This window comes from Ambystoma mexicanum, chromosome 12 (assembly GCF_040938575.1).
Source record: "Ambystoma mexicanum isolate Mex_15411 chromosome 12, UKY_AmexF1_1, whole genome shotgun sequence".
NCBI classification, from domain to species: Eukaryota; Metazoa; Chordata; class Amphibia; order Caudata; family Ambystomatidae; genus Ambystoma; species Ambystoma mexicanum.
In genome coordinates this window covers 1,226,228,506-1,226,242,247 of record NC_090936.1, presented here as the reverse complement: position 1 = coordinate 1,226,242,247, position 13,742 = coordinate 1,226,228,506, and the positions used below count along the sequence as shown (strand labels likewise).

At 45.6% G+C, this 13,742-nt stretch overlaps 1 protein-coding gene across 2 annotated transcripts in view; it reads left to right on the top strand.

Annotated features, from left to right (window-relative positions):
- GNPTAB (N-acetylglucosamine-1-phosphate transferase subunits alpha and beta) overlaps positions 1-13,742 on the top strand; it is a 625,912-nt gene that overhangs the window by 275,016 nt on the left and 337,154 nt on the right. For both annotated transcript variants that reach the window (XM_069629897.1, XM_069629896.1), the window contains exon 10: positions 13,219-13,389. In XM_069629897.1, coding sequence (XP_069485998.1) covers positions 13,219-13,389 — 171 coding nt within the window. The remainder of the gene's footprint in view (positions 1-13,218; positions 13,390-13,742) is intronic.

The following is a 13,742-nucleotide window of genomic DNA, read 5'->3' as shown; positions in this document are numbered from 1 at the left end:
TTGTCAGTCTCACAAAGGGTGTCTGGCGATTTCCCAGTGGACGATTGTTCAGTTCAAACAGTGCATGTGCCAGATGTTTGGACCACACCTTGAGAGTGTGAGTCTTAGTCAGCTTCTTTATTTGTTGCTTGAGCAGCCCATTGCTACGTTCCACCAGAGCAGAGGATTCTGGGTATCGGCTGATGTGCAGTGTCCACTTTATGCCTTGCTCTAGTGCCCAGTCTTGCACATTGTGTCCAGCAAAATGGCTGCCTTGGTCTTATTGGATTTCATCCGGGATGCCATAGTGTCTGATGAGGTATTCCATGCCTTGCAAGGTAGCCCGTTGATCTGCATGGGCGGCTGGATAAGCTAATAACAGTCCAGAGTATGTGTCTACCATGGTCAACACATAATGCTTTCCATTCTTGGGCGGTAAAGGGCCAATGTAGTCAACTTGCCATACACTAGCAGCTCTTTCACCTCTTCTCAAAGGGCCTTGAGGCTTCCTCTCCAGAGGGTAGTGCTTCACTTCACTGCACACGGAACATTGGGAGGCAGCTTGTCTGGCTTGATCCATGGTAATGGGCAATTGTCTCTTTTTTGCCCATTGATAAGTTCCTGTTTGCCCTAGATGTCCTGAGGTTTGGTGTGCCCAATCCGCCATCCCTTGCAGCACCTCAGCTTCTTGCGGTGTTGTCACTGGGCGAATCTTTGCCATTTGGTCCACTTCATTGTTGAACAGGGCAGCCAGTGAGGTGTCAGGGGGCATGTGTGCATCGACATGCCCAATGCAGATTTTGCACCTCTCACCTTTGCACCACATCTCTTCCCAGTCTGGCCCTCCCCAGATCGGCGTGTTCTTGATCTGCCAACCATCATTTCTCCTTGCCGGTGCCCAATGTGTCAGGCCTTGATATGTGGCCCAACTGTCTGTGTATATGTATGCAGTCTCTGTTTCCTTCACTTGTTCAATCACGGAGGCCACTGCTTGCAGTTCAGCATACTGACTTGATCCTCCCACACCTTCTCTCATTAGCAGTGTTTCTCGATGGGGCTGGAATGCGACAGCTTGCCAGTGTCTTTGCCCTTTATCATACTTTGCCGTGCCGTCCGTGAACCATGCAGACTTTTGTTCTTCTTCTGTCAATGTATCATAGGCGGGTGCGACTTTGAAGGGAGATTCTGGCAATGCCACAGGGGTGTTTGGTTCAGGCATCGCTTCCAGATCTACTGCCTCCAGCATTTGTTCTTGCAGTCTGGAAACCCCTGTGCGGCCAGCTTTCGCACGTTGCTGTAAATACCATTTCCATTTGACATGAGTGGCGTCTTGTGCTCTGCCACTTTTCCCATTTGCAGCAGTGTCACGCACCCAGCCCATGATTGGAATTTCTGTGCAAATTGTCACTGGTTGCTCGCCTGTGATTCTTTCAGTTTCAACTAGAGCCCAGTACACTGCAGCAACTTGTTTCTCAAGCGGAGTGTATCTTGTCATAGGATCTGTGAGTTTCCTTGACCAGAACCCCTGTGGCACTCTTTTATGTCCTTGCTTTTGCCACAAGCTCCACACAGCCACGTCATTGTAGACAAGAATTTCCAATTCAAAAGGATCAGTTTTTGTCAGGGGCCCCAGCGTGATGTAATTTTGCAATGCGTCTTTAGCCTGTTGGAAGGAAGTCTGTTGCTCTAGGCCCCATGTAAAGTCATGTTTCTTTCTGGTGACTTTGTAAATGGGTTTCAGTATTGGGCTTAAATGAGGTATGTGATTTCTCCAAAACCCCATTAATCCAATGAATCTTTGTGCCTCTTTTTTATCTGCTGGTGGAGCCATCTGCTGAACCATATCAATTACCGGGTCGAGAATTTTCTTAACTGACCCAGACCAGATTGCACCTAGAAATTTCACCTCTTGAGCAGGCCCCTGTACCTTTTTGGGATTTATGGCCCACCCCCGATTTTGCATGTGTGTGATCAACTTTTCAGCAGCATTTTCTACATGTTCTTTCTCAACACTGGTCAGCATGATGTCATCAATGTAATGAGCAATAAATACATTATCCAATTGCACCATCTTTAAGTCCCTGGCAATCAATCCATGACACAGAGTGGGACTATGCACATACCCCTGGGGCAATTTAGTAAAGGTAAACTGTCTGTCTCCCCAAGTGATAGCAAATTGGTCTTGTGATTCAGTGTCAATATCAATGGAGAAAAATGCATTGGCCAGGTCAAGGACCACATGCCATTCACCCACTTCTCTCGTAAGGTTTTCAATCAGGGTGATGATGTCTGGCACCGCCGCAGCTAAGGGCGGCACCTTCTTGTTCAAAATGCGGTAATCAATTGTCAGACGCCATGCCCCATCCGGGCCGCGGACAGGCCAGATCGGCGAGTTGAATGGACTGACTGCCGGCCTCATTATGCCAGCTTTCACCAATGACTCAATAGTTTCACCAATCTCTTTATGTCCTCCTGGCAACCGGTACTGTTTCACACACACTGGGTCAGCAGGAGGAGGTAAATGCAAGGGGGACCATTTGGCATGCCCAACCACAACGGGGTTAATAACTCTCACATGGATTTTTCGATTGCCAAAAACAAATTCGCCTAAATCTGTAGTCACACTTTTGCCCAACAACACATCCATGCCAAGGATGTACTCCGGTATATCTGCAATCAAAACATTTGCTGTGAAAGGCAATCCCTCGCCAATTGACATTTTTACATTAACGGCTTTTGCAACAGTTTCTGCTCCCCCATAACCATTGACCAAAACTCTGGGACCAGACAATTTACTGGGATTGCCATTCAGAATGGTTACCTCAGCTCCTGTGTCTAATAGAGCCAAAACATGTTTTACTTTCTCATCCAAGTACAAGGTAAGTGGCACAAAAGGGCGTCTGTCTCTGGGACTAGTTCTCTTTATTAACCGTACCTCAAAGACAGAGCCAGCCCTTCAATCAAAAATGGGGTCTGGGACCTCCCACTTGTTCTTTGCCAAATCAGGGTAACCTTTTGCTCGCACTTTGGGCTTTAACACCTCCTCTTCAGAGGGTGCAGAGGGCTTAGTTTTTTCCCGTCCCTGTCTTTTAATTGTTTTCCATTTCTCCAGCAGCTCAGATGTGGGTTTACCATCTATCTCTTCCCTTGGAATTCCTGCTTTTAGCAGGTCCACCCACATTTGTTTGCGTGTGATCTCAACAGTATCAGCTTTCTCTTTAGACTTTACATTTTTACCACGCTTTTTTTCTGAATCATTGTTTGCAACCACTAGACGCGCTGCTTTGCGTACATCCAGCCCTTCTAGTTGCCCTAACAGAAGTGCCACTTCACCAATGGCTTTGCCCTGCGCTGGACCCAGCAATGAAAGCAATGCGCCCTTCATGTGACTCGGTGCATTTCTTAACAAATGTGCGCGCATGCCAGCTGTAAACAACTCCATGTCAGGCCCTGCAAAATTTGCACTGTACAGTGCACACTGCAAACCCATCTCTCTAAGCTGGTTTGTTGCTTCAGTTAGTGACTGCCAACAGCCCCAACTCTCTTCCATATCCATTGGACTCCCATACAGATTCATTAGGGCAGTCTGAAGCCAATTAAACCAGGAATGAGAACCTTGCTGTCCGAGCGCACCGCGCACTATCTGTCCCAACATCACATTAGTAGTGAGTGAACCCATCTTTAACAGTTCCTCTGGGGTTAAGAAGATACTATCGGCACCCGTGTCCCAGATGCGAAGGAACCAAGTCAAAAGTGCTTCACCTAGCTTCTGTCTAAATAACTTAGCAATCTCTAAAAGCTCTGTCTGTGTATAATCACGGACAATCCTTGTATTTTGAATATTTGCACCGCCAGCTTGGCCTTTTGATTTGTTAGTGATTAACGGCCGTGCTGGATAAACGCATTTCTTTGGAGCACATTCCAGCTCCTCTTCATCAGACCAATTTAATTCAGCAAGTCTAATTTCAACAGACTCATTCCAGTCATGTGCTTGCTCAGTTTCACTATCACTGACTTCACCCAACCATAAATTTGGGTCCCAGTTATCTTTCCTAATTAGCGCGCGAATCCTTATCTTTGACGGATTGCCCCGCCGCTGTCTGCGCTTGTGCGTGGCTACACGCACAGCTAAAGAGGCACACCTGTCCTCCATCTGATCAGCCCGTTTAACGGACGATTCAAGGGTCTCTCTCATAATAATTTGTTGCTCTTGGAGCAGGGATACCTCGTCTGTTAATTTACGAATCTGAGCATCTTTAAGCAATTCATTCTCATGCACCTTTCTGAGCGCCTGCAGGAATAACCAGCCTATGTTTCCTGCTGCCTTTAGCTCCTTTCTGCATTTCTCAAGCGGTAAACTCTCTAAGCACTTACTAATTACCGCCGGGGAAACATCATTTTCAAGCATGTCCCATGCCCTCGGTGCCGAGTACCGATGCAAAATATCTGCCACACCCGACCAAGCATTTGATGCCGGCCATCCTGGAATGTGACAGAGTGCACTATCTTCCCCATTGCATTCATCTTTTGCATGTTTTTTCCAGAAGGGCATCGTGCTCGTAAACCCTGCTCACAGCGCCAAATGTAGTGATAAACAGTACCCGCACCTCCCTGGGATCCAGCCCTTTGTGCAAAGTAAATCACTCCTAATTACCTTCCCACACAAATAAGGTTTAAGAAGCACGATGAACTCAGTCTGGAAAAAAGCCAATCACACAGAATATGATGCTTGCATTTATTATCTACAATGACTAATGAAAACTAAGCAGCAATTTATAATAATGTGGAAATAGAGAGTGCAAGCTATATAATGCCAATTATCAATCACAGATGAATATGCAATTATTTGGTCTTACGCTCCTAATGAAATGTAGATGAAGGTACGATCTGATCACACCCAGGACCCTCGCCGCTACAGGTGCCTGGCACTCCTCAGCAGAGGAGGGGAGGACTGGCCAAGCCCCCACAGTCCTACACCAGAGCGGGGATGTGATGTTAGGAGCCTCGGCCCTGATAGCGCACAGCTGGTCGTCCAGGCACTGTCCTTGATACGCGCGTCTTTCCAACAGTCCAGGATGAGTCCCCCCCCTACCAGGTCCAAGTATAGGTCTCTTATTAGGAGCTGCACGTCAATCATCATGACGTGTCAGCTCTTCGAGAAGCTTCTAGGCTCTCCCCTCCTGCCAGTAAACATGTTTTTTGCTTGGAAAGTTACAAGACTGGAAACAGCCAGCCTTGGCTCCCAGGCTTCGGGCACTGTGTTTTGCATTCTTGCCTTATCAGTGCACCTGACTCGCAGAGCGAAGACGAGCAAAGCTATGCCTGACTCCCAAGGGCTGCACAGAGCCTCTTGTGCTAGATGTTTTATGACTTCAGAAAAGGCCTTTGCAATTAACCCCTTGCAAGCATGCAGGCTCACCCAGTTCGAGAGTCCTGGTTGATGACAGCATTTTCCTCCACGCTTCGAATAGGCTCTAGTACACACAAGATAGCTCAGTGGGTTAGTGCAAATGCAGGTTACTGCAAGCGCCTAGCAGCTTATCACGACAGCCCCCCCCCCGACTCCCCTACTCAACAATGTTGTGCACAAGATGCACCAAGAACCAGTCACCATGATATTGGTTGCCCCTGATGTGGGCCCGCCAACCCTGGTTCTCCCATCTGATGGAGATGTCAATCTCCACTCAGATGAAACTACCTTGCACATACAACATGCTATCACAGGACAAGAGGGAAAACACTTCATCCATGCCCGCAAACTCTCAACTTAGCGACCTGGCTCCTGCGGTCATAGAGTTCGAGGACCTCCAACTCACTCAGAGATGCATGGACGGTTACCAGACATTTGGTCGAAAAAAATTGGTCGACCAGACAAATGGTCGAACCAATTTGGTCGAAAACCAAATGGTCGAATTTTTTTATTTTTTTATTTTAACCCTTTTTTTTATTTTTTTGGGGGGTCCCCCCAACCCCCTTTTTTTCTCTAAAAACCCCTTTTTTTTACAAAACGAAAACCCAAAAAATAAATATATAAATAAATAAAAAATTCGACCATTTGGTTTTCGACCAAATTGGTTCGACCATTGTCATTCGACCAGTTTTCAGTCGACCAAATGACTGGACACCGCATGTGGACATACTTCGAGAAGCAAGAAAGCCTAACACCAGACATTGCTACTCCAATAAATGGAAACACTTCGTCGTCTGCAATTCCAAGAGCATCAATCCCATAGACTGCTCTCCTACTCATATTGTAATATACCTGACTTACCTACTAGACTCAGGTCTGGTTTTTAATTCCCTGAAGTTACACTTAGCTGCACTTTAAGCCTATACCACATCCCAGCGAAAGATCCCACTAATTAAAGCTTTCGTGGAAGGATTTAAAATAATTCATCCCCCCATTTCAAACCCGGCTCCTGGATGGGACCTAAATGTGGTATTAACTAGACTAATGGGATCCCCCTTTGAACCTATGCATAAGGCAAGCCTTAAAGCACTCACTTACAAGAACGCCTTCCCAGTGACAGTCACTTCAATAAGAAGAGTTGGTGAACTACAGACCCTTTCAGTTCTAGACACAATTCAAAGAGATAAGGTGGTTCTGCGCACTCACCCACGGTTTGTGCCCAAATTAATTTAAAAGTTTCATGTGAACCAATCAATAGAACTACCCACATTCTTCCAGAACCCCACTAACATTGCAGAAAGAAGCCTACACACTCTTGATGAGCACAGGGCAGTCATTTACTATCTGGAAAGAACTAAACCACTAAGGAAAACAAACCAGTTTTTTTGTTTCAGTGGCGGCTGGTAGAGAAGGGTCCATGTCTCTAAATCGGCTATCTCAAGGTGGATTGTCAATTGCATCACACTCAGCTACGCTCTTGCCAAGAGAGAACTGCCCTTCAATCCTAGAGCACATTCTACTCTGGGCACTGGGGCATCCATAGCATTCATTGCAAATGTTCCTCTCAAATTCATTTGCAAAGCAGCAGCCTGGAGTTCTGTACACACCTTTACAAAACACTACTGTCCAGACGCCCACTCTAGATCTGATTCCCAGGTGGGACAAGCAGTATTAAGACATCTTTTTTCTACTGTTCCTTCTCACAACCCACCTCCAACTCCAGGTACTGCTCGCTAGTCTATGCACAGCATCTGATTCTAAGCAGATTAACAAGCATCAGAAGACAATGCATTACTTACCGTAATAGCATTTCTGATGGTTGTATCTGCTTAGATTCACATGCGCCCACCCTTCCTCCCCGCTCGGATGGAAGGAACATAGACCGCTTACTACTTCTTCTCTCTCTCTCTACTCACGATAGTCATAAGGCTCCCTCACGGCAGAAAAAAATACAATCGGAGGGACCTCGCCACGCGACGGATTTTGGGTACACTACACGTCACGTTAGGGATAGTGTTACAGGCACGCCCATCTTGATGTCCCCTTTCAATCCTCGAAAGACAAGATGCTCTTGATGTCAGACTATATGCACAGCATGTGAATCTAAGCAGATACAATCATCAGAAATGCTATTACGGTAAGTAATGCATGTCATACACGCCCCGTGCAGAACTCCACACGTGACTGGTTAATCATCTGCCTTTGAATCATTGAAAAATACTTTTGCTCTCCGCCCGGAGAGGAACAAGTTTATGCACTCTGCTGACTCACAGGAAAAGTAGGCTGATTTCAGTAGTCTTGGGCCAATTATAGCATGGTCCACAAGGTCAAAAGCTGAGGATAGATAAAGTAGCATCAGGAGTACAATGCTACATTTTTCAAAGTTATGCAGAATGTTTGACTTCCAATCTAACAATGCGGATTCAGTGCTATGCGCACTGCTGAAGCCTTATTGCCTGTGGCCTGGTAAATTGTGTTTTTCAAGAATTCCTGAATATACACGACCGTATCAGAAATGTTGTAACATAAAAGGTATGTTTGAGATGGGATGGGAGTTCTCTGGTAGATTCAGATCCAGTGAAGGTGTTTTCAACAGTGGAGAAATCGATGCTTGCTTGATCAGGGATGGAACAATATTTTCTTGAAATGAACAATTTACAAACTTTGTGAGTAAAGGTGTCAATTGCGGCGCACAAGCTTTGACAACCGAGGCGGGGCAGATGTCTACCTTACAGGAAGTAGGATTAAGTTTGGTCAGCAATTTTACAATGGTCACTTCAGTCACTGCTCTAAAGGTAAACACAGGAGTTGTGGAAGATGCAGGTGCATTTTTGTGTTCGGCCTCAAGGACCCAATGTGGCGCTTTTAGCACTCATATTTTCTCTAATGAACTCAGCTTTTTTCATCATGGCATCCTGCACGGTGGTACACCATTTTGAGTCTTTTATGATTTCGTTTGAGACGGGACACAGGTTTTCAAGTTCTTTTAAGATTCTAAAAAGCTCCCTGGTGTTACATGATACACCGTCAATTCTATTGTCGTACAAGAGTTTTTTTTGCTTGGCAGAAGGCACTTTTATGTGCTTTGGCTGCAATGGAGTGTTGGATTTTATTCTCGGGGGATTGATTTTTTTCCCACCTTAAGTTTTTGAATTTCCGCAGAGTAGCATACTTTGGCGGGAACAAACCTTGCTAAGCGCATTTTCTAGGATGCCAGATGGTTAATAGCGCTGCTCATCCTTGACTGCATCTGCGAAGTCCTCTGCCTTATTCAGATTGGATAAATAATCCGACGTAGCTGTGAAATGCGGCTTCAAGGTGGGAGCTGCAAGCTTACGCATTTTCCTAGATTCGGTCTAGCAAGGATCTGAAGAAGGTGGGCAGATTAGAGGTCAAAGTAGTGGTCTGACCAAGGGCACGAGGAGACTCTAATAACATTAAGCTCAGCATTATGTGTTGCCTCCCAGTCAAGAATTCTTCCCTGGTTGTTGTTTCAATATTTTGCCGGAACTCTAATTCGAGCTGCATATCGTTAATCAGGTTGGCCATACTGTCAGTTTGATCTTATAGCCCTAAATTTAGAACCCCCAAAACGATCATCTTAGAGGAAGGTTCAAGCAAGGGTAGGATCACATGGCTGAGATGGAGAGGAAAATCGCGCATTTTATCTGGGGGGACAATAAGTCTGAATAATGTTAATAGTGGTGTAAGGATTAATGGCTAGCTTCGCCAACAAGTTTTCACAGTTTACCACCATAATGTCCACAATTTGGTGTATGTGAAGAAAGGCCTTGTAGATAATGCCTACTCCTCCTCCCTGACCCGATGTACAGTCGGTGCGTAGTATCTTATATCCTGTTGGAACAACCAGAGAGACGTCTGGGTCCGCTGGCGCTTTAAGCAATGGTTTCTAGTGATTCCATTGACAGCCAAACCATCGACAGCTAAACCATCGCCAACCATACCATTGACAAAAAAAGCATAGGAAAAAAAAACATTGAATGCATTTTCTTTTAATGGGGTGGTTTCCCCACCCTCCTTTTTAACCTTAAAAAACTAAACCCTTAAAGAAAAAATGCATTTGATGTTTATTTTTCAATGCATTTATTTCAATGGTATGGTCTGTTGATGCTTTGGATTCAATGGAATGACCGGATACTGAAGCAATGTTTCAGTAAGTGCACATATGTCGAGTTTGTTGTCCAGAATGAAGTCTGCCACCTCAGTTGCATGTTTAACAAGCAAGTGGGTATTAAGCTACATTAATTTCAAGGAATTGAGTCTCTGGGCCAAAGCAGGTTGCTCTGATGAAATATTATGGTTTGCGGACACATCAAGTGCCTTGTCGTGGGCGGAGGATGCAGGTCACATTCTCAAAAGAGGGTGCTATGTCAGTCTGTACACTGTTAAGAACTGAGGGTTGAGCATCCTCAGTCAAAAGTGGTGTCCTCCTGTCTATCCATAGCTGTCCTAGTATGCTGTGCTATGGAAAAGAAACAAGAGCCAAGCCCATTACTAGCGTCTGTGCAGGGCTGAAAGCCCATATCTAGGTCTTCTGCAAGAGGTTAGGTCTTTTGCTGGGGACTAGTGGGCTCACTACTGTGCAGGCACGCGTATTAGTATTACTAGCGTCTGTGCAGGGCTGAAGGCATATATCCAGGTACTTCTGCAAGAGGATAGATCTTTTGCTGGGGACTTGTGGGCTCACTACTGCGCAGACATGCATATTAGTGTTTTAGAAGAGACAGCTGGGATTAATAAATGGATGGCTGCATAATTCCTCCACTTATCCCAAAGTCAGGTGAGTGATCAGACTCAGCCATCCAATGGAAAGATCTGCCCCACACATGCACACCAGCAGGAGTCCAATCGGGGACCACTGTGGGTCGGACTCATGCGTGCACTCTAGACATGGCACCGGTCTGTGAATTGGGACCAGACGGTCGCAAACCCACGTCCTGGGACCCAACACACGTGGCATGCGCTAACGCGCAAAAAGCAAGGCCTTCCCGGGCAAGTGCTTGACCATAAAAGGATTTTCCTGACAAGACAGGAAGAAGGCAAAAAGACAAGATGGCCAAGGAGCAAAGGAAAAGCCTTGTGGCACAGCCATGTTAGGACACTAGCCACTGTTAGTAGCCAAACGCTGCATAGACGAGAAGGCCAATAAAAAGTGCAGTAGTAATGCTGCCACCAGTGTGTCCTTGGGTACATCTTCAAGTAACCAAAAATCCATTTGTGTGTTCTAGGGTGCTACAAAGTATCCCCATTGCACTGCAATGTGCTGTGTGCAGCATGAAAAAGTTACCCAAAGAGATAACAATCAAAGACTATGGCAAACCTAGTTTCTCAGTACTGACAGTCTGGATTACTAGTCAGTATCACCACATCAAGTCAGCGAAAGGACAGTGGAGTAAAGCTGAAGGATTCACTTCACTGAAAAAAGTCAGGACATGGTCTAAAACAAAGTAAAAGGTTTGGGGGTCCATAGAATATGGAGGGAAAGTTGCTAAAAGAGAGCACGTTCCTAATACTTGTCCCTTTGTCCTGGCCACTCTGCTATATGACACAACAAAGCAATGAGTGTTAAGGCAGTTTCTGTATCGCCCTCTGGTGAGAGCACTACAACCACTGCCCTTAATGGGGGCTAACACACCTGGAAAGAAAGAGAAGCCAAACCTCTCAAAGTGCAAGTAAGGTGTCCACAGCAACCAGGCTTTACTCTCAGGATAAGGAAGACAAGTTCCAGCGACGATCACAGTTTGCAGGCAACGACAGGAGTCCTTGCAGTCACGGTCAAAGAAGCAGCTCCAGGACAGGTTCCCTTGATGATTGGAAACTGAACATTTGGGAGAAGGCGACTTATGGCACCGCTGGGGACCACCAAAGTTCTAGGCCTGAACATTGAACAGTGACAATTCTGGTGAGGTAGCCAACGAGGGAGGTGGCCCGGGCAGTGCACAGACACTTGCAAAGGCTCTTGGGGAGGAGAGAGGGGTATGCAGCCTTCGAGACTAGTTGATCCCACTAGTCCAAGGGCTGAAGCACCGCTCTGGGTCTTCAGTGATCAGGCAGAGGAGCATGTCCAATCATTGGAGGGGATGCTGGTCCACTGCAGAAGTCGTCCTCTGCTCGTCAACAGGCTGTTGTTCTTTAAAGGATTCTTGGCTCCAATGTAGATCTGAAGAATGCAGCAGGAGTCCTCTTCTTATACAAAACTGGAGCTGAAAGCAAGTCCAAGCTCACCAGTGGTAAGGATCTGGACCATTCAAACAGGCAGCAGTGGTCCAATCACGGAGAACTACTGCTTTCACATACACCCCAGAAGCAAGGATGTGGACAGGGACCAGACAGTTCCAGTCCCCTTCCTGGGCCACACGTACTCAAAGGCTCACCAACCCGCGCAAGCAGCAGCTTTCCCGGGCAACTGCATGACCTTATAAGGACTTTCCTCACTGTGAAGAACCTGGAATGTGACTCAGACACATAGTTGCTGGTATGCACTATTATTACAGACAAAATGCCTCACTATCCCTATTCTAAGTGGCATTTCCCTACCTCAACCCAAAACTAAGGGTCTGTTGGGTGTCAAGATGTCCAAAGTAAAAATGTCTCTGTCCGGAATCCTATCCTAGCCCTCTCATTCTAATAACTAACTCTAAGGTATTAAGGGTATTGTCTTTGGTTTCAAAAGTGCACAAATGTTCAAGTTCAACAAAAGGTACACCTCGACCAAAAGGCTTCCATTTGGATGGTGTTCACAGTTCCTGGGAATGTCTCCCTTCCCCAGGTCTCTTTCCAGCAAAAGGATAACCAAGTTCTTTATGATGTTGCAGTTCACTCCAGGGGAAAGGATTCCCTTCTCTAGGCTTTTTATCATACTCGATACAGCTCGAATCGTAAGGGCATGTGTCTTCCTTGGGACTCTCTCATGCAGTTCTTTACACAACTTAGGTGCGGGTCCCAGATTCACAAAGCACCTGTATACTCTCCCGCCAGGTTTTCTCACATCTTAATACAACTTGGGTGTGGTCCCAGACTCGCAACGTACCTGGTATACTCTCCTGCCAGGTTTTGTCATACACTTCCTTGTGGGTGCGAATCCCAGATTCGCGGGTCTCCTGGTATACTCTCTTGCCAGGACTTTGGGGTTTTCACTCTCTCTTTCTTCAGGAACTGAGGGGGCGGAGGGTGGTTTTGTCAAACCTCCAAGTTCAAAATTCAATGCCTCATTGGTGCTCTCATGGCATAGAGGGCAATGTTTACCAAAAGAGTCAATTGTGATGTCAAAATGACCATTGAGATTGCCAGTAGCGATATGAACGCTTGATATAATCCTGCAGTGGAGTGTAGTGCTGTATAAACAAAATAGAAACATGAACAATTTCAGTTACTTGATGTATTTTAAGACAGTGTGTATGACCTGAAAATAGCTTATACCCACAAAAGTAAAAAGAATAGTGGATCTCCCCATTTAATGAGGAATTATATGCTTCTCCCTCACTAACCAACCCTGCCTGCTTTTTTCCGGCGCCACACGGGCTCCTGGAGACCATGCTAAGGGCAGCAGTGCGCTATATAAACCAACATAACAGAACAAAAGCTCCAAGTAAATGTGCAAATTCAGCGACGGACTGCCCTTTACATGAAGTCACTGGTTTATATATATGTTAGCTGAGGTTTATTTGGTTACTTGTATTTTTGTAGTGAATTAACCGAAGAAAATGCTGTCTGAAATGAATAATAGACGTATATATTTTAAAAATTTGTAATCACATTTTATTTGGTCAGAAAAAGGAATCTGTTTTAAGTCGAGCTGTGTTTTTCAGGATATTTTCCAGAACGTGAGTCACTTGCCAACCTTCAGTTCTCCCGCTATCGAGAGCCATATTCACCGCATCGATGGCCTGTCGCAGAAGTTCATTTACCTGAATGATGACGTCATGTTTGGGAAGGACGTTTGGCCTGATGATTTTTACAGTCACTCCAAGGGTCAGAAGGTACATCCATGTATACAATATGTCTGTGACAGAACAGGCCCAAAGCTGTACTATTGGAATGACTTCATGATGGGTCTGTGTGTAGTATCTCAGAATGGGTTAAGATATCAGTCAGGGTTTGCATTCATGCGAGTAAACTATTGAGATTCTGTGCATTGACATACACCTCGCGCACTCAAAACCAGGATCTAACTGGTGTTTATTTGCTGCTGAAATACACTCCTGTTGTCAATTACACCAGCAATTCAACTATGTCAATATATTGGCAATGTGAACTGTTTGCTCCCAGGTCTCCGGCGCTAGTCAAAACATGAATTTATGAACAAATATTAATGTACATTGGAAGTCATGCA